Source organism: Eschrichtius robustus, chromosome 12, assembly GCF_028021215.1.
Source record: "Eschrichtius robustus isolate mEscRob2 chromosome 12, mEscRob2.pri, whole genome shotgun sequence".
NCBI classification, from domain to species: domain Eukaryota; kingdom Metazoa; phylum Chordata; class Mammalia; order Artiodactyla; family Eschrichtiidae; genus Eschrichtius; species Eschrichtius robustus.
The window spans coordinates 4,563,921-4,591,236 of record NC_090835.1 but is presented as its reverse complement, the minus strand read 5'-3'; the positions used below and the strand labels follow the sequence as shown (position 1 = coordinate 4,591,236).

At 56.4% G+C, this 27,316-nt stretch overlaps 1 protein-coding gene across 2 annotated transcripts in view; it reads right to left on the bottom strand.

Moving 5' to 3' along the window:
• The window catches only part of PLXND1 (plexin D1), a 52,679-nt gene that overhangs the window by 9,862 nt on the left and 15,501 nt on the right, over positions 1-27,316 (bottom strand). The window contains exons 2-22 of one of the 2 annotated variants that reach the window (XM_068557232.1): positions 24,967-25,143; positions 21,873-22,004; positions 21,478-21,578; positions 21,260-21,389; positions 19,741-19,903; positions 19,475-19,583; positions 18,947-19,049; positions 14,212-14,316; positions 11,571-11,660; positions 11,265-11,358; positions 10,156-10,310; positions 9,178-9,329; positions 8,207-8,306; positions 7,976-8,115; positions 7,045-7,212; positions 6,874-6,964; positions 6,436-6,699; positions 6,201-6,350; positions 5,222-5,336; positions 391-498; positions 199-311 (exon numbers count right to left, since the gene is read on the bottom strand). In XM_068557232.1, the coding sequence (XP_068413333.1) occupies positions 199-311; positions 391-498; positions 5,222-5,336; positions 6,201-6,350; positions 6,436-6,699; positions 6,874-6,964; positions 7,045-7,212; positions 7,976-8,115; positions 8,207-8,306; positions 9,178-9,329; positions 10,156-10,310; positions 11,265-11,358; positions 11,571-11,660; positions 14,212-14,316; positions 18,947-19,049; positions 19,475-19,583; positions 19,741-19,903; positions 21,260-21,389; positions 21,478-21,578; positions 21,873-22,004; positions 24,967-25,143 (2,760 nt within the window). Of the gene's footprint in view, positions 1-198; positions 312-390; positions 499-5,221; positions 5,337-6,200; positions 6,351-6,435; positions 6,700-6,873; positions 6,965-7,044; positions 7,213-7,975; positions 8,116-8,206; positions 8,307-9,177; positions 9,330-10,155; positions 10,311-11,264; positions 11,359-11,570; positions 11,661-14,211; positions 14,317-18,946; positions 19,050-19,474; positions 19,584-19,740; positions 19,919-21,259; positions 21,390-21,477; positions 21,579-21,872; positions 22,005-24,966; positions 25,144-27,316 lie in introns of both variants that reach the window. The other variant, XM_068557231.1, reaches the window with a different exon arrangement.

The window sequence follows — 27,316 nt, the reverse complement described above, 5'->3', positions numbered from 1 at the left end:
GAAACTGGGCCCTCCCCCTCAGCAGGCCAGGGCAGGGGCCCAGGCTGCCACAGGCGGGCGTGCAGGTTTCGTTCTGCTCAAGGGGCCCAGCCTGCACTTGTCAAGTTCTCCCATCGGCGCAGAAGTGCCCTCTAGATTCTCAGGGCCCAGGGAGGGGTCGAGGAGCTCCTGAAGTAGCCGGCAGGGGCCTGAACTGACCTTAGGGAAGAAGGTGCGGGTCACAAAGTGCTTGTACTCCAGGAAGGGGATGCCCTGGCTGCGGTTCAGCTCCTTGGTCAGATCCGTCATGTCCGTCTGCAGCTCAGCAAAGCCTGGTAAACAGGCAGTGGCTGTGAGTGGAACAGAGGAAGAAGCCGAGGCCCAAGGTCCCGCATGGTCGCCACCCGCTACCTTTACGGATCTCCTCTCGGATCTGGGATTCCATCTCCTCCATCTGCAGCAGTGTCTTCTGCCAGTAGCGCTCAGCGCGGCGGCTCTTGGTACAGAAGACAAACAGGGCTGTGGGCAGCAGAGAGGCGGGTCAGGCCAATGAAAGCCCTTCGGAGAGCATTTGTCGGTACCTGCCCTGTGCAGGGCCTGGGCCTGAAGGGAGAGGTCCTGCCTGCGCCCCTCAGCTCCAGCTCCTTGGGGCGGGCGCGTCAGCTCACGGTCCTCTCCTCCCCAGTGGGTTGAAAACTACAGGGCCAAGGGCTTGGGAAACGGCCAGGAAAATAAGGCTCCATGTCCCATTCTTATAATAAGAAATGTGTGTTTGTTTAAAATAGTGATAAACACCTACCCTTCTGAAACTATTCCAAAAAACTGCAGAGGAAAGAACACTCTCAAACTCATTCTATGAGGCCACCATCACCCTGATACCAAAACCAGACAAAGATACTACAAAAAAAAGAAAAGTACAGGCCAGTATCACTGATGAACATAGATGCAAAAATCCTCAACAAAATACTACAAACCGAATCCAACAACACATTAAAAGGATCATACACCACGATCAAGTGGGATTTATCCCAATGATGCAAGGATTTTCCAATATCTGCAAAAAAAATCAGTGTGATACACCGCATCAACAAATTGAGGAATAAAAACCATATGATCATCTCAATAGACGCAGAAAAAGCTTCCGACAAAATTCAACACCCATTTATGATAAAAACTCTCCAGAAAGTGGGCATAGAGGGAACCCACCTCAACATAATAAAGGCCATATATGACAAACCCACAGCAAACATCATTCTCAATGGTGAAAAACTGAAAGCATTTCCTCTAAGATCAGGAACAAGACGAGGATGTCCACTCTTGCCACTATTATTCAACATAGTTTTGGAAGTCCTAGCCACAGCAATCAGAGAAGAAAGGGAAATAAAAGGAATCCAAATTGGAAAAGAAGTAAAACTGTCACTGTTTGCAAATGGCATGATACTATACATAGAAAATCCTAAAGATGCTACCAGAAAACTACTAGAGCTAATCAATGAATTTGGTAAAGTAGCAGGATACAAAATTAATACACAGAAATCTCTTTCATTCCTATACAATAACAATGAAAGATCAGAAAGAGAAATCAAGGAAACAAGCCCATTCACCACTGCATAGAAAAGAATAAAATACCTAGGAATAAACCTACGTAAGGAGGTGAAAGACCTGTACCCTGAAAACTATCAGATGCTGATGAAAGAAATTGAAGATAAGACAAACAGATGGAAAATATACCATGTTCTGGGACTGGAAGAATCAATATTGTGAAAATAACTATACTACCCAAGGCAATCTACAGATTCAATGCAATCCCTATTAAATTACCAATGGCATTTTTCACAGAACTAGAACAAAAAATTTTACAATTTGTATGGAAACACAAAAGACCCCTGAATAGCCAAAACAATCCTGAGAAACAAAAATGGAGCTGGAGGAATCAGGCTCCCTGACTTCAGACTATACTACAAAGCTACAGTAATCAAAACAGTATGGTACAGGCACAAAAACAGAAATATAGATAAATGGAACAGGATAAAAAGCCCAGAGATAAACCCACGCACCTATGATCAATCTATGACAAAGGAGGCAAGACTATACAGTGGAGAAAAGACGGTCTCTTCAATAAGTGGTGCTGGGAAAACTGGAGAGCTACATGTAAAAGAATGAAACTAGAACATTCTGTAACACCATACACAAACTCAAAATGGATTAAAGATCTAAATGTAAGGCTGGAAATTATAAAACTCTTAAAGGAAAACATAGGCAGAACACTCTCTGACATAAATCACAGCATTATCTTTTGTGATCCACCTCCTAGAGTAATGAAAATAAAAAGGAAAACAAACGGGATCTAATTAAACTTAAAAGCTTTTGCACAGCAAAAACAAAAACCCAGAAGACCATAAACAAAATGGAAACACAACCCACAGAATGGGAGAAAATATTTGCAAATGAAGTGACCGACAAGGGATTAATCTATAAAATATACAAACAGCTCATGTAGCTCAATATCAAAAAACAGACAGCCCAATCAAAAAATGGGCAGAAAATCTAAAGACATTTCTTTAAAGAAGACAAACAAATGGCCAAAAAGCACAGGAAAAGATGCTCAACATTGCTAATTATTAGATAAGTGCAAATCAGAACTACAGTGAGGTATCACCTCACACTGATCAGAATGGCCATCATCAAAAAGTCTACAAACAATAAATGCTGGAGAGGGTGTGGAGAAAAGGGAACCCTCTTGCACTGTTGGTGGGAATGTAAATTGATACAGCCACTATGGAGAACAGTATGGAAGTTCCTTAAAAAACTAAAAACAGAATTACCACATGACGCAGCAATCCCACTCCCAGGCATATATCCAGAGAAAACCATGATTCAAAAAGATACATGCACCCCAATGTTCACTGCAGCATTATTTACAATAGCCAAGACATGGGAGCAACCAAAATGTCCATCAACAGAGGAGTGGATAAAGAAAATGTGGTACATATATGCCATGGAATATTACTCAGCCATAAAAAATAATGAAATAATGCCATTTGCAACAACATGGATGGACCTAGAGATGATCATACTAAGTGAAGGACATCAGACAGGGAAAGATAAATATCATGATATCATTTATATGTGGAATCTAAAAAAAATGATACAAATGAACTTATTTACAAAACAAACAGACTCACAGGCTTTGAAAACAAACTTACAGTTACCAAAGGGGGAATGTGGGAGGAGGGATAAATTAGGAGTTTGGGATTAACATACACACACTACTATATAAAACAGATAACCAACAAGGACCTATTGTATAGCACACGGTACTGCACTCAACACTCTAATAACCTATATGGGAAAAGAATCTGAAAAAGAATGGATATATGTTTATGTATAACTAAGTCACTTTGCTGTACACTTGAAACTAACACAACAATGTAAATCAACTATAACATAAAATAAAACTTAATTTAAAAAAATTACTTGAGTGAAAAAAAATAAAATAGTGGTAAACTGGATTTCTGTTCTCTTTCTGCTATTTAGCATTTTCAGTTCTTTCTACAACGACGAGGTATTACTTGTGAATTAAGAAACTTTTAAAAGATTACAAAGCAGTATTATATTATAAGCCCTTTCTGGGATGTAACATATCTCTATATATCTCATATAATGAGATGCATAAAATATACATGGGGCTTCCCTGGTGGCACGGTGCTTAAGAATCCGCTTGCTAATGCAGGCGACATGGGTTCGTGCTCTGGTCGGGAAAGATCCCACATGCCGCGGATCCCACTAAGCCCGTGCGCCATAACTACTAAGCCTGAGCTCTAGAGCCCACAAGCCACAACTACTGACCCTGCACACCACAACTACTGAAGCCCGCGCGCCTAGAGCCCGTGCTCCGAAACAAGAGAAGCCACCGCAATGAGAAGCCCACGCACCGCAATGAAGAGTAGCCCCCGCTCGCCGCAACTAAAGAAAGCCCATGCACAGCAACGAAGACCCAACGCAGCCAAATATATATATATATATATATAATATTTTTATATATTATATATTCTATCCCAGTTTTCCCTAAATTTTCTACATTGAATATATTACTTTTTTAAAAACAGTTTTATTGAGATATAATGCATATGCCATATAGTCTATCCATGTAAAGCATACAATTTAATGGCTTTTAGTATATTCACAGGGTTGTGTAACCATCACCACTACCTAATTTTAGCGCACTTTCCCTGCCCCTTGAAGACCCATAACCACAAGTAGTCAGTCCCCATCCACTCGCCTCCTGCCCCTGGCAACCACTAATTTGCTTTCTGTCTTTATCGATTTACCTATTCTGGACATTTCATATAAACGGAATCAAACTATGTGATCTTTTATGTCTGGCATCTTTCACTTATCACGACATCCTCAAGGGGCATCCATGCTGTACCATGTGTCAGAAGTTCTAAAAAATTACAAAGCAGTACTTATAACCCCTTTCTGAGATGTAATATATCTATATATATATATCATACAATGAGATGTATAAAATATATATATTCCTTTTTATGGCTTAATACTAACCCATGGTATGGATAAACCATATTTTCTTTATCCATTCATCGGCTGATGGACATCTGGGCTGTTGCCACTTTTGGTGATGAATAATGCTGCTATGAACATTCATGCACAGGTGCTTGTGTGGACATATGTTTTCATTTATCTTGGGCAGATACCCAGGACGGGGACTGCTGGGTCACACAGTAACTTTATTTAACATGTCGAGGAACTGCCGGAGAGTTTGCCATGGCAATGGCACCATTTAAATTCCCACCAGCAGTGTATGAGGGCTTCAATTTCCATGCTACATTGAATACATTACTTTCATAACCATTATTTTAATAGTGGTATAGCCTACCCAAGAGGAAGGTTAATCTTCCCTGAACAGCCCTCTTATAAGTACCTTCAGCAGGCCCTACTGACTGGAGAACAAGGTTCCAAATCCCTCTGCGTGGCACTCAGGGCCCATCGCCTGGGCCCAGCACGCTTCTCAACAGCTGCTGTCCTCCACCCTTTGTGCTGTCGCTGGGGCACACTCCTCACCACCTCTGAGCGCCTCACCCGTTCCTACCTTCACGCCTTTGTTCAGTCTGCCCCGGCCCACTATGCCTTCTCTCCTACTCACGGATCTTCAGAGGGGCTGAGGCAAAGTGGGGTAGGTCTGCCCCCCGCAAAGCGACATGAGGGTGGGGCTCCTTACCAACCACGGAGAGCAGCAGCAGGACACTACAGATGACAATGGACACGATGATGGCGGTCTCACTGCCCCCCAGCTGCAGCGTGGCGATGGTCTGGTTGAAGTTCCCTACCTGGATCTGCACAGAGGTGGGGGGAGGGGGTTGTATCTTCCCTGGACTTACGCCCTGGCTCTTCTCCTCACTAGCTGTGCGGTCTTGAGCAAGGCACCTAACCTCTCTGAGCCTCAGATGCCACAAGTATAAGACAGAGAGAGCCCCACCCATCTCCTGGGGATGCTACGAGGGCTAAATGAGATGATGCCTGTCAAGCCCTTAGTCCCGAGCCTGGCACAGAAGGGAGACTCAATAAATACAGGCAACTGTGATTATTATTACAGCCTGGGAGGAGGAGCCAAAGAGCCGGTGGCCGGGCAGTTCATAGAGCCTGGCCATGTCCTGAAGTATGTGTAGGGCTGCCCAAGGACCAGGGGAGCAGGTGAGTTCTTAGGACTCAAAAGGCAGAACTGGGACTGGGGTACAGGTGAAAGGGAGCTTTTGCAGTCAGAGCCATCCTGGGTGGCATGTGCCACCTGGGAGGGAGTGAGCGCCCCATCTCAGGAGGCATGCAAGCAGGTACAGTGCAGAAGAGATCCCATGTTCTGGGCCCTCTCTCCACTCCTGCTTCCCTCCCTCCATGACTCCGCATGGCGACTGGCGGCCCAGACTCTGGGTAGAGCAACAAGTGGAACGGGGACAACTTGTCATGGCCTCTGAGAGTCAGCTGGGGCTGATCACTGACCTTGAACAGGTCACTAAGTTTTTGGGTCTCAGTTTCCTCATCTGCCAAGTGGGGAGGTAAAGCTCCTCTTTGCCCTGGTTGTCTAAGCTTCTGAGCACGACAATGCTCAGCTGAGACGTGCCGGGCAGGGGGCAGACGCTCAGGCACTTGGGGCAAGACTGGGGGCCAAGCCCACCTCTGCCTCTAGTGCCCCGTCCACTCACTGTGATGGGCAGCTGCCCCTCTGCTGTGCCCAGGGACTCGTTGACCGAGCAGTGGATGACTCTCTCGGAGACGATCTGTATGTCACAGGCCACCTGGCCAATCTTGACCCGGTACTCGTGGCTCTCGAGGCCCAGGCCGTCCTGCTCCTTCTGTGGGAGCAGAAGGGGTGCTCGTGAGGCCTGTGGCTAAGCCCGGCCTGCTCACGCCCCCCACCTGGCACCCACTGGCACTCACGTGGATGACCAGGGTGAGGGGCTCCCCGGGGTGGTGCTTGATCCACTTCTCCCTCTTCGCCGTGGAGAACTGTGGGTCAGGGAGGTAGTCCAGGCGGAACCTGCTGCCCCGCTGGGCCTCCTCGGGGTCCAGGAGCTCCTCGTCCACGGCTGCCTCGTCTGCGTAGGCCCGGCCGTTGAGGAAGAAGTCCACGGGGGCTGAGGCATTGCTCAGGGCCCCGGGCGATGGGCAGGTGATGAGGGTGGAGTTAAGAACCTTGCAGAGCTGGTTGAGGGGGGCCGGGGCCAAGGTGGGGGACGGGAGGGATAGTCAGATGTGGAAAAAGAGGGGGAGAGAGAGAGGCAGAGACAGGAGAGGCAGAGATGAGGAGATGTGGCGGAGTGACGCCTGGTCAGCCGGGGCCGCAACCAGCCCTGCCTGCCGGGGCCCCGCCCTCACCGTGGGCTCCCGGCCGATGTGGTGCACGGCCATGGACACCTTCTGCACCATGTGGAAACGCTCGCCGGCCACCGTGATGGTCCTGCCGCCACTGCGGGGGGACAGCAAGCTCCGTGAGCCCAGGTGCAGCCCCGGAGAGTGCCCTGGCCTGGGGTCACGTCCAGGTCTCACCTGACGTGGCTGCGGCGGGGACTGATGGCCGTGATGACCGGGTTCCGCTTGTACCAGAAGGTGAGGTTGCCGTGCACGCAGCCCCGGCGCTCAAAGCGCACGCACACGGGCACGGGGGCCGGCAGGGCGCCCCCAGGCACCGTGCAGGTGATGCTGGTGTCCGTGCGCCTGCGGAGGACGCGGGCCTCGTCAGCAGGAACCCGCCTCCGTCACTCCCCGGCGACCAGCACCCCGTCACCTGGGGCACGTGGCCTGGGGTCCAGGCCTGCTCACCTGGCCCCCACCTCATACAGAAATCTTGTTTCCACATTCCCACTGCCGCACCTTTGCTTGGGCTGTCTGCCCCACCTTGGACACCCTGCCTTCTCTCCTCTGACCTGCCCCATCCCACCTCCTCCAAGAAGCCTTCCCAGAGACCCTCTCCTGGCTCCCGCCCCGGTGAGGGCCCTGCGCCCACAGCCCTGGAAGCTCTGACTTCTCCCAATTCTGACCCCCCTGGATGTTCCTAGCTCCTGTGACAGTGTCTGCTGTACCCTGAGGGCTGAGACTGTTGGGCTCATCTTGGTATCCACAGCAATGCCTATCAATGGCACCTGGTACACGTTAAGTGCATAATAAAGACAAGTATTTCACCAAGAGGTTCTGGACCAGAACCCTGCCACTGGCCACACCCCTGGGCCAGCGGCAGCTCTCAGAGTGTGTACAATCATCACCATTTTCACTGCAGGTTAAGGTCACTTATGAAGTACCTACTGTATGCTGGGCACAGCACTTCCCACAAGTCACTGGTACTGTTCTTACCGGCTGAGAAAATTGAGGCTCAGAAAGAGGAAGGGGCTTGGCCAAGGGGACACAGCCAGTGAAGTCCCTGGTGATGCCTGGTGCAAGGACATCACCCCCAGCCCTCCAGCCCCCCGGCCCAGAGGCTTACACCAGCTCCATGCAGGGCTCCGTGTCATTCACCAGGACCTGGAGCTCAGAGCCCACATGGAGGTCGCTCCCGTGGATGGTGATCCTGGTGCCCCCTGCCTTGGGGCCCATGGCAGGCTCCAGGGAGTGAACCAGGGGCAGCTGTGGGGAGGAAGGCAGGCGGTCAGGCCTCAGGCCAGCCCGGGGTGAGACTGGCAGGGTGGGCAGGGGGGTAGGCTGCAGCCTCCCTTACCACGTAGGAGAAGCGCTCCCGTGACCTGCCCTCCTTGGAGGCGTTCACCGTCACCACGTCCGAGAACGCCGCTGGGGCTGGCCCCGTGGCACACACGATCCTGGGGGAGGCAACTCTGGTCAAGGAGCAGCCAGCGGATCCTGGGGGCCCAGGCAGGTGCCATCTGGTTTCTCCCTCAAACAGTGGTCCCTGCTCCACCCCCAGGGAGTGTGAGCGCCCCGTCCTTGCACTCAGCCACCCACCCGCCCACTCACACCTGGCGCTGGCATTTGGCCAGGACACCCAACGGCATTACCCATGTCAAAATACTGAGACAATTCCCTATCAGTTGGAAAACAGCCACTGAGTCCCCCAGGTGTCACCCTGGTGCCAAGCTCTTCCCCGGGACCACCCCCGACCTGAGTTTACGACAGTTCTGCAGCTATAAGACAAGGGGATTGGATAAGATGGTCTTTGGGGATATTTGAAAGCTCTCCAACCATGAGAACATTTGCTGGGCTGGGAGACTGATGGCCTTATCTGCAAGCCTGACTTAACAGCCTTCGGAAAGGAAACCCAGCTCATTCCCTGCCCTCCGGGCCAGGCTCCACAGCTGCAGGCCCAGACCTCTGCACCACACCAGCGGCTCCCCACACTTTCTTAGCAGCAATTTTTTTCATCGGAGCAAGGCTTCCGTGGAGGTAGGGCTGGTCTAGGGGAACACGGGAGGGCTTCCCAGGGGAGCAGGCGCTGGAGTGGTGTCCCGAGCAGGAAAGGGCAGGACGCATGGTGGGAATGGCCTGAGCAAAGTCCGGGAGACCCAGGAGTGAGTGACTTCTGGGGAGCAGAAGGGTGCCGAGGAGAGCGGGACGGCAGAGGGGGGAGGGGGGAGAAGAAAAGGGAGAGGGGAGGGCAGAGATGCAGTTGGCACTTCCGGGTGGGGTGGGGCCTGCGGTCACTCAGAATGGCTCCAGGCACTGCCCTCTACTCACTCCTCTGACACCGTGTATCTGTCGGCCAGCGGCTCACAGGCCACGCTGCCAATCCACACTCCACGGACCACGTCGCTGAGCCGCCGGCCCAGGTTCCTGCCGCGGATGGTCAGCAGGGTCCCGCCATCCAAGGGGCCACTCAGGGGCTCAACCTGCCAGGCGACCGGAGAAAGGGGTGAATGGGGTTCAGAGGCTGGGATGCTGGCAGGCTCCCAGGGAGGCAGGGCCAGGCAGACCCATCACTGAGGGGAGGCTCTGAGAGCGCTGGCACCGCCAGCCACTTGGCAGGTCACTGGGGCTGCCAGAGAGGATGTGCATTTGTGATACTGAGCCGGCTTGGGTCTGGGGACACCAGTGCATAGGGACAGAGTCAGTGCTATTTGAGGGGCATCTCCTGGGGACACCGAGGTCCACTCCCAGCGGCCATGTCTGACCACATGCCCCTACATCCCAACCAGAGCTGACTGGGCCTGGGATGGGCACCTGACCCAGGCTAAGCCAAACAGACTCCTTCCCTGAGATTTTTTTCTTAATTAAAACTGAGGCTTCGGAGTTACTGGCAGCCCCCATTTTCACCTTATCAGCAAGGTTTCCCTGACCTCGCTATAAAATTTAGAGTCAATCAGCCCCAGCATCTCTTTCACCCCAGACTCCCAATGCCCCCGCCCTGCCCTGCTGTAGCACTTACCACCTTCTCTATGTAAATTATTTCCTTTCTCATTATTGTCCCCTAACCCCAACTAAAACGTTAGCTCTATGAAGGCAGGTACTTGTTTCGTTCCCTGCTGTGTCTCTAGCACCGGGCAGGGCCTGGCACCCAGCAGGTGCTCAGGGGGTAACACAGTGCGCAATGGGCCTGGGTGTGTGCAAGCACGCGTGCTGCGGGTCCCTGAGCCCACGTGGGCGCTGTACGTGTGCACATTCAGGCGTGTGGGTGCAACGGGCTTCAGAGCGGGGAGGTGGGGGCGGGGTGCTTACCGCTCGGATCTCGGGGGCGGGGCAGGTGTCAGGCAGGGGCTGCGGGGTCCCCCGCAGGCGGCAGCCGTCACTCCACACACACAGGTGGCCCAGGTCCTCCCGGCCCAGGCACTGGGAACAGTCGGGGCTGCCCATGGCGCAGTTATAGACCTCCACTGCGGGAGACACGGAGGCAGCACAGGTCAGCAGGGTCCTGTTCTTAGGGTCAGGACCCCATGAAGTTCTTAGTTTTCTCCAAACCCCCTGCGGGCTGTGCTAATAAGCACAGTGCAGCCACAGCCCCATTAACATTCATCCTCCCTGTGAATCTATCCAGCGGGAGCTGTTTATTAGCTCCATTTGACAAAGACATGAGGCTCAGAGAAGTAGAGTAACTTGCCCAAGGTCACACAGCCTGTGAGTAGCAGAGCTGGATTCATACCCAGGCCCGAGTGGGTCTCCTGAGCCCCCACGGAGCTCCAGGATGCTAGGGAACCACTGAGCAAGGCGGGCTCTGTGAGCCTCAGACCAGACCCTCAGACTGGCACGAGGAGGACTGCAGGGCCAGTTCTCCAGGGCCTCAGGGTGTGCAGGGTGGTTCTGGGGCTTCTGTCTGGGACCTTCATAGTATGGATGTGGGGGGTGCCCATGTCCACCGAGATGTCTGAGACTCCCCATGAACAGACAGGTCCTTGGAGAGTTGATTCAGTACATATAATAAGAGCAAGGACACCAACCACCATACAGGGGCACAGACTGTGTCCCAGACACCCTTGCAAGGCTTCGTGTGCATCATCTCAGCAAATCCTCACCACACCCTCTACGAAAGGGCCTCTGCCCTTGCTTCATATGAGGACGATAAGGCTCACAAAGGGAAGGGTAAGTAAGTACCTGGGGCTGCACAGCCACTGGCCTGGAGATGCCCCGAGGGCGTGGTGCCTGCCCGGAGTAGCTGCTCAATAATCAAGCGCTGAGTAACTGACCAGGCACAGAAAGGCCGGGCTGGGATCTGAGAGAGCGTGTGTGTTAGGGAACGGCAAGGTGGACACCTGAGCACAGGAATGAGTCCCCCAAGGCTGCGTCCCACCCACCGCGGCTGAGTCCCCTGAGGCCATGTGAGGCGCTCCCACCTGTCATGTGGTCAGGGCTGTCCAGGAATCGGGCTGGCCGCCCCTTTAGTTGGAGGCTGAGTGGAAACACCTGGCTCTTCTGGGTTGCGTGCAGCTGCAAAAGGACAGGAAAAACCATGAGAGGTGTGAATGGTGTCGGGTCTTTGTTGGGGGAGGGATGTCAGGGAGACAGATGAGGGCAGGGCTACTGGGGGCAGGGGGTCCAAAAAGAGGAGGTAGAAAGGAAGGAGTGCAGGATCTGGACTTGCGGCAGGCCTCCCCTTCCCCTCTGCCCCCGACCCTCGCCGTTAAAGCTACACCACTCACCACCACTTGGTTGCAGCATACAGCTGATTCATTCACCCACACAGCCTCAAAGATCTCTTCTTGACCAAAGCTACATTCAAGTGCTGCACCCTTTGGGAGATGGGGGTTGGGGAGAGTCAGGTCAGCACCCCCTGCCCTGTACCTCCATCAGGACATCAGACACTGCTGTCCTGAAGAGTGGGCGTGGTCCTACTATCAGGCCTTTGCCTGGGCTGCACCTCCTCCAGGATGTCCTTCCTGGCCTCCATGTCCAGTGTTCGATGGAGGCAGGGGGTACATGAACACCTAGAACCTTGGCCTTGTGCTCTCTCCATGCCACTAAAAGTCTCACCAACATCTCCCAATGGCCTAAACCCGGGGCCTTTCACTCCGCGGGTAAAGCCCTGACTCTTCAGCATGACCGACGTCCAAGGTTCATCCCAGTGAGACTCCACCTGCCCTTTAACGTCAACAGTCCCCCGCCGCTGCCCCACAAGGCCTGGGACCAGCCACAGGACACATGTCGACACAGCACAGGCTGTCCTGCCCTCAGCCTTTGCCCAAGCCCATTCTTCCACCCAGCAAAACTCAACACAGCCTTCAAAATCCAGCTCAAATGTCCCATGTTTCAAAGCCTTCCCAGACTCCCCCCTCAAATCACAGGGGCACCCCTCACTTGACCATCCATCCATTCAGCAATGAACATTTGGGTGTGTGCCAGGGGCTCCATTAAGCTCCTAAAGCCCGTCCCCGACCCTGTATGCCAAGGACCACCCTTATCCCCTGTGCAGGCTCTGTCTACACCTGTCCCCCCACCCACTGGGGAGGGTTGGGGCTGGGTCTCAGCCCCTCTGACACCTCCAAGGGCAGTAGATGGCAGCTGAAATAGCTCAGGGTCTACTTTACACAGGCCCACCCAGGTTCGAATCCCACCTCTGCTACCTCCTAGATGTGTGACCCTGTGCAAGTGGCTCCTCCTCTCTGGGCCTCGGGTTTCTAAACTCTGCAACAGAAAGAGGCTGCTCTACTCTGCAGGATTCTAGGAAAACTGGAGATCGTGTTATCTTTAGTGGGTTGCACACTGTGGGTGCCTAATATATGCTGGCGGTTATTAGTATGCAAGAAGTGCTCAATAAATGCTTGCTGAAAGACTAAACAGGGCCAATTCCCCAATCCCGTCTTGCCCTCAGCCCAACACAGGCCTCCGGGAGCAGCATCAGTAAATATTTGCTGAATGAAGAAACCCAGGTTTTGAGTGTGTTAGGCCAGCCGCGTGGCAGGACTTCCTGTTTATGTCCCTGTCGCTGGCAGATGTGACACCCTGAGGAGATAGCAGGTCAGCAACTCCCCTGCCCTGCCCCCTCCCCGCTTCCTTCTGAAACTGACCAGGAAAGTGGCTGTTGATAGGGCTGAGAGCTCACGTGTCCCTGCCACGCTGAGCTGGGAGGTGGGTCTGTCGTCCGAGTCCCCGGGCTCAGGGCCGCAGGCCCAGCCTGTCCTGGGGCTCTGCAGGGCGTAGGCTCAGTGGACAGCGCTGCTGCAGAGCCCAGGCAGGGGGCTCTGCCCACCCCCACCCTCAGTGTTCCAGAAGCAGGCCCGGGGGGAGGAGGGCTGGGATCACTGAGGCCCCATGAAGCAGACACGTGCCCCCTGATTATACAGCTTGAAAGCAGCAGCCAGGACCCAAACCCAGGCCTTGGGCCTCCCGATGCCAGGCTCCTGTAGCCCAGGGGAGCGGCACAGCCCTCCACATGGGTCCAGGCCCCTTGCTGCCCCTGGAGGCTCTTCCCAACCACTGCAGGGAAGAGCTTGAGGGCCCAGGGCAGGGCCGCCATGCATGCCCCTCACTGAGCTGCAGCCCCTGCCACGAGGCTGCCTGACGCATCCCAGATGCCTGGCACGTGGCCCCCACGTGTGACAGCCGTCACGGGCCTCGGCTCCCCCGTGGAAGCGACAGATGGCAAGTCCCCAGAAGCTGGGGAGGGGGTGGCTGGCATGCTTCCAGGACTCATCAACACTTCCCACCCAGGACGCTCCTCCAGGAGGGACCCAGAAAGGGGCTGTGTCCCTTCCCCCAGCCCAGATGGGCAGGGGGAAGGGAAGACTGGTTGTAGGGAAGAGCACTCAACAAGGAGTCCAGGGCTAGGGTGCAAGTCCAGCCCTATGTCGTGTGACCTGGAGGCACCTGCGTCCCCTTCCTAGGCCTCATTTTCCCCACCTGGAAGGCAAAGGGGTTCTCTGGCCATTCTCCAGGGAAGACATGTCAGCCACGAACTGGGAAGGTGTGTCCAGGGTCACAACTCAGCCTGGGGGCTAGGGCAGGGCGGGCATAATATGGACAGTGTCACTCATGGGCTGCGGCACTGGGCGGGGCTGGGCCTGGATCTGTCAGGGGAGCTTTAGAGGGTAGAAGGGTCTGGGGGTCCTGGCCAGGCTTTCCTGCAGGCGCTGGGGGCGGCCTGCTGTCCCCATGGCCTGGCCCTCCCCGCCCACTTTCCTGTTCCCCCAGCTCCGTGCAACCAGAGCGGGGCTTTCTCAAACATAGCCTGGAAACTCAGAGGAAGGAAACCAAAGCATGGGTGGTGGGCCCAGAGCAGGGTCCCCCGACCCGGGACGGCACTCTCCCAGCCCTCCGCCCCACCCCCGCCCAGCCTTCACTTACCTGGAAGAAGGCGGCGTTGGCCAGATGCACCGGGATGCTCTGGGAGCTGCCCGTGGGCATGGGAGCCAGGGCTGAGGGCATGATCTGCGGGCAGTCCTGAGGGCTCTGCAGTCAAAACCCAAGGAGGTGGGGCTGGCACTGGGGCATTTCGGAAGAGACGGGGTTCACGACCACCCCAGCCAGCCTGCGCAGCCCCGTCTCCCCGGGGAGGCACCAGGCAGCCCGGGGAAGTGAGGAAACACTACTAACAAAATGTAGCAGCCACACCTACTGAGGACTGCGTGCCCACTGCCTCCCACATACCATCTCACTTGACCCTCACGGCAAGACCTACGAGCAGGAGAATGCATTGGCCCCATTTCGCAGACGAGGACACTGAGGCACAGAGAGATGCAGTACCCTGCCCAGTGGAACTGGGTCCCCATGGCCGCTCCACCGCGTGCCTCTCAGAGGAAACCTCCCCGTCTCTGGGCCTCACCTTTCCCAGCTGTAAAATGAGGGGCTCTACCACTTTCTGGGACTCCACCCAGCTCTGGAGTTCTGGTTTCCAGGTTAACTCACGATAAATGATTCAGAAAAGAGAAACCCCAGACTTCTGAACGGCCCACGGGAAACAGGCTGTGAGCGCCCTGGTGCCGCCAGGCTCCAGACCCCTCCCCATTGCCTGGGCGAGTCACAGGCCTCTGGGTGGAGGTGCCAGCTCCGGGGAAGTCCTGCGGAGGGCCTGGACATCCGCATTCCGCATTCCGCGGAGCCACAGAGGCGACTTCAAAAAAGGAAGGAAGTTAGGGAAGGGGGAGGGAGGTATGAACCCGAGGTTCAGAGAGGAGGGGAGTTACCTGAGGGCAGAGGGCAGAGTTGCCCTTTGAATTCCCATCTGTCTGACTCTCGGGCCAGAGACTGAGGCCTGAAACTGAGGGCCAGGGACCAGGGGTCTTTACTCCTTATTGTTAATCAGACAGGGAGCTCCTTCAGGGGACCCTCAGGGGCCCAGCATAAAACCAGAGCTCGAGGGATGCCAAAGCCATATTTACTATCATTGACCATGGTCATAAGTGACCATGGTAGTGACAGCAGTAGCGGCCAGCTGACAAAGCCCTCCCTGTGCACCTGGATACTTTGGAGCACTTTGCACAGTATTAATTCAACAAATCCTTCTCCCAACAACCCTATGAGGAAGGTACCATCATTACACCCATTTTACAGACTAGGATATTGAGGCACAGAGAAACAAAGTGGTTTGCCCAAGCACAGCGGGCTCTGGTTGTCCAGAATGTTTGCTGACCAGAAACCTCGCCAGAAACCTCGCCCAGACTGGTGAGAAACCAGGCCAGAAACCTCGCCCAGACTGGTGAGTTTCCCTGAAGAGCCGACCACAGGGGCCTTGGCCAAAGAGGCAACATGGCTGGGCCCAGGTGGGGCCTCCTCCTCCTCAGCTGACCACGCTGTGGGGCTGGGAGGTAGCAGCTGGTGTCCACTCGCTGTGTGACCCACAAGTCTGTCTCTCTCTGAGCTGCTGTCCTGTGCCATCCATGTGTAAACCCCCTGGAGTTTCCGGGAATGGAACCCACATGTTTCTAATCGGGTTTCACAGCCGCTGCCAGCCCGCTTCACAGCTGGCTGGGGGCCCTGCGGCTCTGTCCTCCCAGCTCCCCGCCACCTGAGGGTAGGTGGCCAACGGCGGGGGCTGGAGGGGTGAGGGCTTGGGAAGGGGGAGCTTCCACAAGAGTGCCCCCAGAGGAAATGACGCAGGACCATCCCTGAGGGCCCCTACTCCCCTTGATCCTTATAACCCACGGCCACCTGGATGCTTGTACCCATTCTACAGAGTGGGAGCAAGGCTGAGAGTGCGGGCACATCTTTGCCCTCTTTCAGCACCTCCCCCAGGGTTGGCTAATCCTCCTTGGGGACAGCTGGCACATCTGCTGCCAGCTTCCAGCCCCCCACCATCTGCCTCCAAGTCTGCCTTGGCCATTGGGGAATTTCCCCAACCCCCAGGCCTGTGGTTTGGGAGGGCTGACCCTACTTCCTAGCCCCAGGGATGGGCGGGTACCCAGGCCCGTCCTGGACTCAGCAATTGGTATGGGGAGTGAACGTGACCCAGTTCCCCTGGAACTTCCGCAGAACCAACGAGAAAGTCTCCTGGGGCTGCTGGGGGATCAGGAGCCTGCCCCGGGCTGCTGAGGCCATCTTGCTGCCAAGAGGGGAGGGCCTGCCTGAGAGTGGAGGCCACTCAGAGGGGTGGGGAGGCCCTGCTGACACTGTTGGAGCCCCTGGATCCAGCTGTGCCTGAAGGGATGCCGCCCCTCGGACTCTGTACTCACACAAGCCACATGATTCTGTTGGGGCTGAGGCCAGTTTGAGCTAGGGCTTCCCTGCTCGCAAAGGATTGGGGCCTCTCTGTCCCATCCCAAGCAGAGCCGTCAATGCCGCAGAAAGAGGCCGAGCGGCTTCTCCCCTTTGCCAGAGCGTAGCTGCAGGCTCAGGAAACCACGGCCGACTGACCGAACTCTGGGCAGAGCTGAGAAAGCGGGAGACCAGGAGTTGGGGGAACAGATGCCAGGGCAGCAATGCCAGGAGCCACAGAAAGCCCAGATGTGAGCCCAGTGTGTGCCATTTCACAGGGGGCCTCACCTGTCTCCACACTGGAGTTCACAGACTCCCCCAAGGTCTTTCTAAGCTCAAGAGTTGAGAGCTGGGGTCCCAATCCAGCGGAGCACTGGGTGGCCCTGGGACCCTGAACCCACCTGACCTGTTCCTTCCCTGCCCTTCTGCATGCTCCCAGCCCCTGTAAACTTCCCCCGCATTCCCACCAAACTACCCTCTCCACCGGCTCCTAACCACCTTCATGGAGGCGTCTATCCAGGCTCCCCACCAAGAGACCCTCCCCTTCCATCTGCCCAAACCCTCCTTGCTTCTACAGCCGAAAGTCACACCGCCTTGGGGTGGCCACACCCTCCTTGGACAACTGAAAGTGGAGGATGCAGCGCCTTCCTTAGTCTCCTCCCCTCCGCGGAAAAGCTGGAGCCCTCCGCCTGGCATTCTGCACTCCCCGGTTTCCTTCCTCTGGGGCCCACGAGGGAACGGGAAGTGAGAGAAGACTCAGCCCCTAGCACCTGCCTTCCCAGAGACACCTCTCTGGCTTGGCCCAAGCCCTACCGCCTCCTCCCAGCTCCTGAGGGGTCCGGGAGGATGTGCGGACCCCGCTGCCTGCCGCCCGATCAGAGGCATGGTGCCTCCACGGCTAACTGGCACTTAATTAAACGCCAAATTAAGCATCGGTTCAGAAGCTCCTGCAGGCCCAGCGTGGGAGCTGCCTCTTTTCCCACTGGATTGCCATAATCCTCTAAGACAGGCCCCCTCTGCACCCCGCTCAACCCTGACCTGCAGAGCCGCAGACCTGGGAGAGAGTGGTTCACGGGGGCACTGCCACAGATACACCTCCAGGCTGGTGAGCTCCTGTGCGTCTGTTAGGACCCAGCAGAAGGTTCCCCTCCCAGAGAAGTCCTCCCTGTCCCACCCAGCAGAGTGGCCACCTACTGTGTGTCAGGTATGAAGTTGGTACGTTACAGACAGGTGTAACTCCAGATGCCCGCCCCAGCCTTTGAAATAGGCTCCATTTTACAGACGGGGAAATAGGCACAGAGAGGTCTGGCAGCTTGCCCGGGATCACACAGCCACAACTCACACCTCAGGTTCTGGGTTCACGACGGGGAGGGCAGAACTGTGTCTAACCTGGCGCTTTCCCAGTGCCTAGGACACACCCAGGCATACAACAGGTGCTCAATAAGTGAAGTGTTGAGGCTGGGTCCTCCTCGCCCCAGTATCCTAGGGTAGAGCACAGGAGGCAGGCTGCCGGCATGAATGCTTCACAATGACATTCATCAAGTCTCCACTGTACACACAGCCCAGGGCTGGGGCCGGAAGCAGATGTCGGCCCCAAACGAGAGCAGGAGTCCTGGCTGGCCTAGACTGGAGTCCCAGCGCCCACTGCAGAGGCTCGGAGCCTCCCCTGGGATTTGGCCACACAGCCTCTACCGGGCCTCTCTCCCAGCACTGGAAACCCCACGTTACTGCATCACTGCTCTGAGTTTAAGCATTGCTCCTGCTGGACACCTCTTCCTCAAAGCAGTTCTGAGGCTCAGGCAGGAGGGGCTGAGACCACAGGATTCCAGGCTCAGGCCATGAAGTCCCTCCTCAGCATTGCTCGTTGGCACCTGCCATGGGCAGACTAGGCTTTGGGGATTCCTGACGAGGTTCTCTGAGCCCAGAGCCAAGAGGCTGGGGCTTCAGTTGCTCTGGGGACTGGTACTCTCTAGGGTTGCTGAAAATGTTGAAGGTAAAATTGAAAACTAGCACAATGTGCAGAAAGGGGCCTCCTCCTACAGCTGGAAGCGTCAACTGGCTCAGGCTTTTCTGGGGGTCAGCCGAGCTAAAAGTGAAAAACATGGCCAGGCTTTCACCCCAAAATGCCATTTTGAAGAACTGGTCTCCAGGGAATAATCAAGGCCGTGCACAGCGCCCTGGATGTAACAGAACGCAAAAAAGAAACAGGAAGGATCGGCATGTCCAACAAGAGGGGACTGGTTAAACGCACTGTGAGGTGATGAGCCCGGCACAGCTGTTAAATCTGGAGCGAAGGAAGAAAATTTAACGATACGGAAATGTTCTCAACATACTAAATGGGAAAAAATGGACCACTGGAGGCAGAGGGCACCCCTTGGGCCTGGCTTACCGTGGGATTTGGTGACGCCTCACACCGAGACTGGTTGGAAACACAGGAGTGCTGCTGGGTGCACCAGAAACAGGGCCACTGTGCCGACAGGCAGCTGGTGCAGCTGGAAGACAAGGGGGGCCCTCAGCTACCCGGCTCCCAACCCCCGCGCCCAGGAACTGGGACCCAGGGATGCAGATCCCAGCACAGGGAAAGGTCTTTCTCAACATCAGAGCTGCCGAGAGGGGCTGGGCACTCTGTTAGGTAGTGAGCTTCCTGCTGCAAGAGGTATGCAAGGAGGAAATAGGCAAGCAGGGCCTTTAGGAGACTAAGTTAATTAAGTGTAATCAAAGCACTTCTCTTGGCCTCTACTAGCCTGGGTGCTCACAGACGCCGGGCACTGGGTGACGAGTTTGTTGCACAAACGTGCTGGTGAGTGAACAACCAAGAGTCCTGTCTGCCTCTGGGACACCATCATTTCTCTTCCCCAGGCTTCCCCAGGAGCAGAACCTCCTCCCGCCACCTGGAAGCAGGCCCCGCCCCACTCACGCTGTGTGGGGATACACCTGCCCAACGCGGCCACAGTCGTAGATGGTGAAACTGGCCCTGACGATGTTCTGCCCGTTGACCCTCACCGCCATCTCGACGGTCACATGGTCTGAAACAGAGCAGGGGATCCAGGGAGAGAGGAACAAGGGAGCAGGGGGTCTCCACCGACGTCAGAGGCTGTGATATCAGGACCCCCATGCCTGAGATTCCACCACCTGAGAGCCCCCATCTGGCTGTCCCCACAGCCCAGGCAGTGAAGTGCTTACCTCGGTGGGGTGGGAAGGGCGGGAACCGGTTCCTCGGCAGGAGGTTGCAGTAGGCGATCTGGTGGCCAAAGGCAGGGCCCGGGACCCGAGCCACAGTGTGGATGTCGTTTCCATAGTCACAGGCCATCTCCATGCCGCTGAGGCTGGGCAGGCTCCCTGAGATCTGCAGGATCATACCCTGGAGGCCAGGGCCCTTAGCTGGGGCGGGTGGGGAACGGGGGGTGGGGGTGGAGGAAGGCCACTCCCCGCAACGCCCCACCCCCGCCCTGTAACCCTGGGAGAAGAGGTGGTGGGTGGTCAGGCCTCCACGCCAGAGAGCTGCAGCCTACATGGGGCTCAGTTTCCCCATTTGCAAAATGAAACTGACCATCTTACAGTAGCCAGAGGCGCTGCATGATGCGGCCCCCGTGACCTCAGACTCCATCCTCTGATACTCTCTCAAATCATGAGTCTTGCTCCCACCTCAGGGCCTTTGCACTGGCGGTTCCCTCTGCCCAGATACTCACCCTGGCTTCCTATCTCTGCTCAGATGTCGTCTTTGCAGTGAGCCCCCCACCTCGACCTGGTCTAAAATGTCAACACTCCCCCACAACCTACTCGCTCTCCACCCCGTTCTCTGCTCTGCTTTCTTTTTCTCTATAGTACTTATCACCATCTTGGCATTTTATCTTGCTTCGTCTCTCTCCCTTATGAGCATGTCAACCCCTCAAGGGCCAGGCGTTTGTCTATCTTGCTCACTGCTGTGTCCCCAAGTCTAGGCCTGCACGTGGCACACAGCCAGTTTGCTTGACCAGATGACGTGTGTGCAGGACTGTGATATGCAATGATGGGGAGGAGGGCGCCGAGGAGCCCCAGGACCTGTCTGGGCCATCAGAGCCATCATCTCCCCCAGGTGATAGAGGAAGATGCCAGCCTCAGAGAAGTCACTGAGGGCAGGGCTGGGTGGGACCCAAGCCTGTCTGTCCCTCAGCCCCTGCCAGGGCCTGGAACATCCCTGCCCAGAGGCTGCCTGCTACAGGTAAGCAGCAGGCTGCGGCAGCTCTAGGCCCTCCTGGACACGGGTGAGGGGGTAGCTACTTGCCCCCATGCTGCAGATTCATCTGTTTCCCAGCTCAAGAAACAGCAGTCTGGCACTTGGTGGCCTCCCCCGACCCCGTACTGGGGCCAGAAAAAGGCAGGATGTGAGATGGGGGTGCTGGCTCTCCTCCCATCTTCCAACTTGCCCCCCCCTTTTCTGGGACCCTGGAGCCCACCCACTTGAATTCAAACCCCAGCTTTGCCACTCCCTCACTGTATGACCTTGAACAAGTCACTTTACCGCTCTGGCCTCAGTTTCCTCATCTGTAAAACGGGGATGTTAAGACCATCCGGTCGTTATTGTTCTCGTCATCTGCCTCCAGGTCCCTGGGGTGCTATGCGCAGGAGTCTCCACCTCTCAGGGTTTGGGTGCCAGGTGAAGGGCTGCTCTCCACCCGTACTTCTGAGCCCAGAGCTGCGTCCTGGCTCCCCAGAGACTCACCGGGTACTCCTGGTGCACATCGATCTCGGCCGGCAGGACGGTCATGGTGGGACAGCGGCCGGGGCCCTCGCTGGCACTGGTCCAGAAACGCGGCTGGCTGGAGTTGGCGCAGTCCTGCTGCAGGGTGCACCTGGGGCGGCACGGCACAGGTCAGGACGCAGGGGGGCTCCCCCACCCCGACGGCCTCCCTGGCCCAGCCCCCGTCTCAGGGGTCTCACCGCGTCTCCAGGGCACACCAGCCGCAGTAGGCGTCGGCCGCACCCACGCAGTCCCCGCAGGTGGTGTGCACAGCACACGCGGCGACTTTCACCCTGGCCATCTAGAGGCAGAGGCAGGGGCCCAGATCAGAGGGGCTGCCGGCCCCTCCCAGGGGAGTCAGCACGGCGAGGGCCGTGAGAGGCTGGGGAAACTGAGGCTCGATGCTGTAATGGGGGAAACACAGGGAACAAGGCTTCCCTGCAGAGGTGATGCCTGCGCTGCGAGGTGCGGATGAGCAGGCCGGGGGGTGAGGGCGGAGGCGCTCCCAGCAGGAGCAGCAGCACGTGCAAAGGCAAGGCAAGCAAGAGAGCTCAGCTCGTCCTGGGACCTCGTCACACGGAGGCTCGGGCCTTACCTGGTGGGACGTCATCAGATAGAGGTAACCGGGGTCTGCGGGGTCAAACTGCATGACGTGGTGCACAGGCTCCCCGTAGGCCACCGTCACCACCTTCCTGCTCACCACCTGCATGCTCTCGTTCAGGTTGATCTGGGGCGGGGGGGAGCCGTCAGGGGATGGTGAGCCAGGAGGGTGCCCCGGCAGGGGGAGGCCGAATGTGGGGGACCTGCCCTGGGCGTAGGGGATGACCCGGGCTTGGAGTCTCCGCCTCTGCCCCTCTCTCGGGCCCTTCCAGGACTGGCAGAGGGTCACTCTACACTTTTGCCTCCGTTGTGCCCCCACCAGGGCCTCCCTCGCTGCCCTTCACGGGCACATCCAACCCTGTGAATGGGTTCGGGCTTCACAGTTTACAAAACATTCTCTGGGAGGCCGCTGGGCATCATGCCAAGGAGCAGGGACTTGGGTTTGAATCCTGGCCTTGACATTTACAAGCTGCACAAAGTACAAGTTGTCCAAGTCACTTCCCCTCTCTGAGCTAATGGGGCTGACGACGATACCTGCCCCGCGTGACCATGAAGTGTGCTAAAGAAGATGTGGGCGAAGCGCTGCTAGGGCCAGGCCCGGGAGAAGCTGCAGAGCCACCCGTCTCATCCCTCCCCTCTCACGCCCATCTCACAGATGAGGAAACTGAGGCCCAGAGAAACCAAGGGACTTGGCAAGAGTCCTAAAATGAAGATGCCTCAGGGTCGCGATGCAAGCCTAGGCCTGTCTGACCCCAGAGACCAAGGCTGGGGCTGGGGTGTGGGGTCCAACGTCCGGGCAGGAGAAGGACCAGGACTAGCTGGGGCCTGGAAGCTTCTCTGGCTGAGGGCTCCTCTGCATGTCCCCCAGAGAACTGACAATGCCGATCAGAGACCCATCAAACTGCTCTCTTCCGGCTGGTCTCACAATCCCAACGTGCTGCCCTGTCAAGGTCCTGCCAAGCCCTGAGCTGGGGTCAGGGGTCTAGATGCCTCCCTGGGGCCTCCTACCACCCAGCCCTCCTCGGTGGGCTCCAAAACCTTTAATGGCTCCTCCTGCTTACGGCATCAACTTGTTCTGGCATTCAAGGCCCTGACAATCCATCTCAGCTTACTCCACCAGCCTCATCCCCACCCACTAAACCCGACTCAACATCCCAGCCTCTGAGCCTTTTCCCATGCTGTGCTCCCTTCTGGAACACTTCCCTCTCCCCCTTGGACCAAGATTTGTCCTCCCAAGGTCTCCAACAAAAAGGAGGGCTTCCCAGATGCCCTCCACACACCCAGTTGGAATTACTCTCTCCCCAGGTTCCCACAGGCTGTCCCTGCCCTTGCAACATCCCTCGTCCCAAGTGGCCTCTTGGCAGAGTCTGTCCCGGGCAGCTTGGCCCCATTCCTACCCCCAGGCATCCAGCAGACATGTTTCTACTCCTTCAACAGTCTACTGATGGGACTTCCCTGGTGGCGCAGTGGTTAAGAATCCGCCTGCCAATGCAGGGGACACGGGTTCGAGCCCTGGTCCGGGAAGATCCCACGTGCCGCGGAGCAACTAAGCCCGTGCGCCACAACTACTGAGCCTGCGGTCTAGAGCCCGCGAGCCACAACTACTGAGCCCGCGCTCCGCAACAAGAGAAGCCACCACAATGAGAAGCCCACGCATCGCAACGAAGAGTAGCGCCCCCGCTCGCCACAACTAGAGAAAGCCCGTGCGCGGCAACAAAGACCCAACGCAGCCAAAAAAAACCAAAAAAACAAAACAGTCTATTGAGCACCTAGTGTGCTCTGGGGCCTGGGCTGGGTGCTACGATCTAAGCCCCAAGCTGGACAAGAGTGGGCGGGAGATGACCCAGCACGGCGCAGGGTGAAGAGGTCCAGCTTGAGGGGTGGGGCGGCTCTGTGCTGACTGGACCTGAATTCAATCCCGGTTCTCGCTGTGTGACTTTGGGGCAGTTGTTTCCCCTCTCAGAGCCTCAGCGTCCTCATCTGTGAAATGGCTCTGCCTCCCATGAAGGGATGTGAGAATTAAACAAGATGATGCCCGTGACATGCCTGTTGAGGCTGGGTAGACAGTGGTGCCTAATAACTGCAGCTTCGTGGGTGGGGGTGGGGGAGAGTCCTGGACAGATGGGGAAACTGAGGCTCAGAGTGAGAAGTAACCACCCCAGGTCACACAGCTGGGAGGGGAGGAGCGAGGATCCCCATCCGAGTACCTGACCCCAAAACACAAGCCCCACTGTCTGCGGACCCTCAACGGAAGCTTTGAAGGTTGAGGAGGACCCCTGTCCCCTCCCTGCTCCCACGCCCGGCATCTCCCCCAGAGATGTCAGTGGGCCCGCTAGGGTCCGGGGCCAGGTGGGCTGGGACGCCGACCCCCACTGCTCACCCCCAGCCTGTGGCGTCTGCCCGGGGAACTGAGGGAATTGGATTATCTTATCGGATCTGAATCAATTAGGCCAGGGCCTGGTGCCAGTTGGAGGCATGCCAGGTGGCTGACATTCCGGACAGGCAGGGTGTGGTAGGTGCCTGGGGGGCAGGTGCACGCCCTCACCTGGAGGCCGCTAAGTGGGGAAACCAGATTCCTCTCACCCCTTCCCAGCTCCAGGCAACTCAGGGCCAGGCATCATTATCTCCAGAAACCAGTCACTTTGGTTTCGGGCTGGGGCATCTGCAGAGGGCGGCCAACGGAGTGGAGGAGGAAACGGGAGGGAGAGTCCCCACTTGCCAGGCTGTGGCCTCCCCCCCGCCCCTTCAAAGCCCTACAACAGTCTCAAGAGGCCGAAAGTGCAGCCCTTAACAGATGGGGAAACTGAAGCCGGGTGAGAGAAAGTTCATTGCCCAAGGTCAAACAGTCTGCAAGTGGCAGAGCCCAGAGACTTGAACTCAGATCCACCCGATTTCAAAACCCCCGTCCTGGAGCCCTGAGAGAAGGGCCCCCTCTCAGCCCCGGATCCCTCCTCTGCACGACGGGCACTTAGTGCTGTGAGCAAGAGTGGAAGAAACAGACGTGGAAGATGCCGCCTTATAACCCGTGGGCCCCTCCCCCCAACCCCTGCCCTCTACCCCCCCGGGGACCCCCCCAGGCCCAGCCCTACCTTCAGCAGCCGGCCACTGACTGTGCCCAGGAAGACCACCGTGTAGTTGCCCACGCTGGCCACGGCCACGGAGGAGAGGCCCGGGGCTCGGAACACGGGCGAGGCCTTCAGGGGCTGCAGGATGGATAGGGGGTGCTGCAGGTGGGCGGCCCCGCAGTCCAGCTGTTCCGGCTGCAGCTGGAAGAGAGACTCATGTCAGACCTCGGCTCCGGAACCTTCTCCAGCTCCCTGCCCACACAGCCGGCTGTGGTCTCCGGCCTCAGCAACAGTGCTTTTAAAGTCCTGCTCCGGTTCTGTATGCCCAGCGCTGGGCTCAGGCCCCAACATAAGCAGGACCCCGTCTCTGAGCCCAGGTCGACCCCTGCCCTTGGCTTCAGTCACGGAGCTGCCCCAAGGAGATGGGTACGTTCCAGGCATGCAGGAGCTGGACAGGAGGAGTCATGTGAGGAAGGCAAGAAGGCCCAGGGAGGCCAGCCTCTGCCCCAGCTTACCTGCCGACACCCAAGAGGTGTCCCTCCTGTCCCGGCGAGGTCTCCACAGCAATCATGGGGCTTCCTCCCCCCAGGCCCCTGCTCTGACCCCAGCAAGCCCCTCCCAAATTCCCAGCAGTTCACCAGACCCAGGTTGAGGGCTCCCCAAACTGAGGCCCCTCTCTCCTTTCCCAACACACATCCCTTCATCTGCCCACATTACAGATGGGCAAACCGAGGCCAGGTGTGTCCAAGTGCACAATCCTGCCATCCACATCAGCCCCACCTCACAGGAGCGGGAAAACCGCGCTGGCATCCCCAGTCCCCGCCATTCCCTGGACTTGCGCCCACCTTTTCCACCTTTCTCTGAGTTTTGTTGGTTCTTTCAAAGGTTTCTTCTGCAATCGCCACAGAAGTACAACACAGGCCTCCAGGAAGTGCCTTTCAGAAGACAACTGTGCAAATCCACAAGGATGCAGACACAAGGGTGTTTTAGAAGAGCGGGGGTTGGGCGACACAACCTCAGTGTCCACGAGGATTGAGTACATCATCTAGGAGAGCCACCCCAGCCCTGGGAGACACCACAAATCTGCACTGATTATGAAGAAAGATATCTGGCTGAGAAAAGTCCCAGGACGTCATGGGGCCTTTTTGGTAAAACTGGCACATAAACATTAAAGTAACAGTCACGACAGCAAACGTAATACAGGCCACGTTTACTGGGAACTGACCCTGTACCGGGCCTGTGCATCAACTCCCTGAATCCTGGCAGCCCTCTGAGGTCCCATGTCACAGATGGGGAAACTGAGGCTCAGAGGGGATGTGGCCTGCTCCAGGTCACCAGCTGCAATATCATGCCACCAGGACTGAAGCGGCCAGCAGAACTGGCTTTAGGGCACGGCTTTAGAGAGAGGTTTTTTTCCCCTTATCTGTGCTTTTTGCAAGCCAAAGCCACTGATGATGTGCCCGCATGGGTTTTGTACAAAATCTCAACTAGTTTTCAAAAGCAAACCATAAATACCAGGTCCTTCATTCTTGGGAAAATAAACTGAGCTGAGCCCTGAGCCCAGCGATGGGGTGGGGCTGCGGAGTGCCCTGGGCCACAACTCATGACCGGGTGGCCTTCCACAGGATGGCCAGGAGCGACCGGAGCAAGTCGCTTCACTCCTCTGAGCCTCAGTTTACTCAACTATAAAATGGGTGCATCTCCAGCACCTCCCTCATAGGCACTCGGATACGACAGTTCATTGTAAAGCGCTGGCACGGAGCGTGGCTCACAGTAAATGCTCCAGGAGTGTCAACTGATACTATCGCTGTTTCAGATATGACAGTCACTGAAATTATTATTATAAAGTGGAATTTGGGGGCAAATCATGCCTACCTCAAGAACTTTCTAACCTGGACCACCTGGGACCACCTTAAGGCAGCCATCCTCTCACCGAGGAGGCTCTTCCAGGCCCCTCTTCTCTGGGCCAACTCTTGCCCTCAACATTTCCCCCTGAACACAGCTGCCAAGTGAGCCCTTTAAAGGTACAAAGGTCTCGGGCTTCCCTGGTGGCGCAGTGGTTGAGAGTCTGCCTGCCAATGCAAGGGACACGGGTTCGAGCCCTGGTCTGGGAAGATCCCACATGCCGCGGAGCAGCCGGGCCCCGTGAGCCACAATTACTGAGCTTGCGCGTCTGGAGCCTGTGCTCCGCAACAAGAGAGGCCGCGATAGCGAGAGGCCCGCGGCGCCGCGATGAAGAGTGGCCCCTGCTTGCCGCAACTAGAGAAAGCCCTAGCACAGAAACGAAGACCCAACACAGCCATAAATAAATAAGTAAATAAATAAATTAAAAAAAAAAAAAAGGTACAAAGGTCTCCTCTGCTTGAAACCCTCC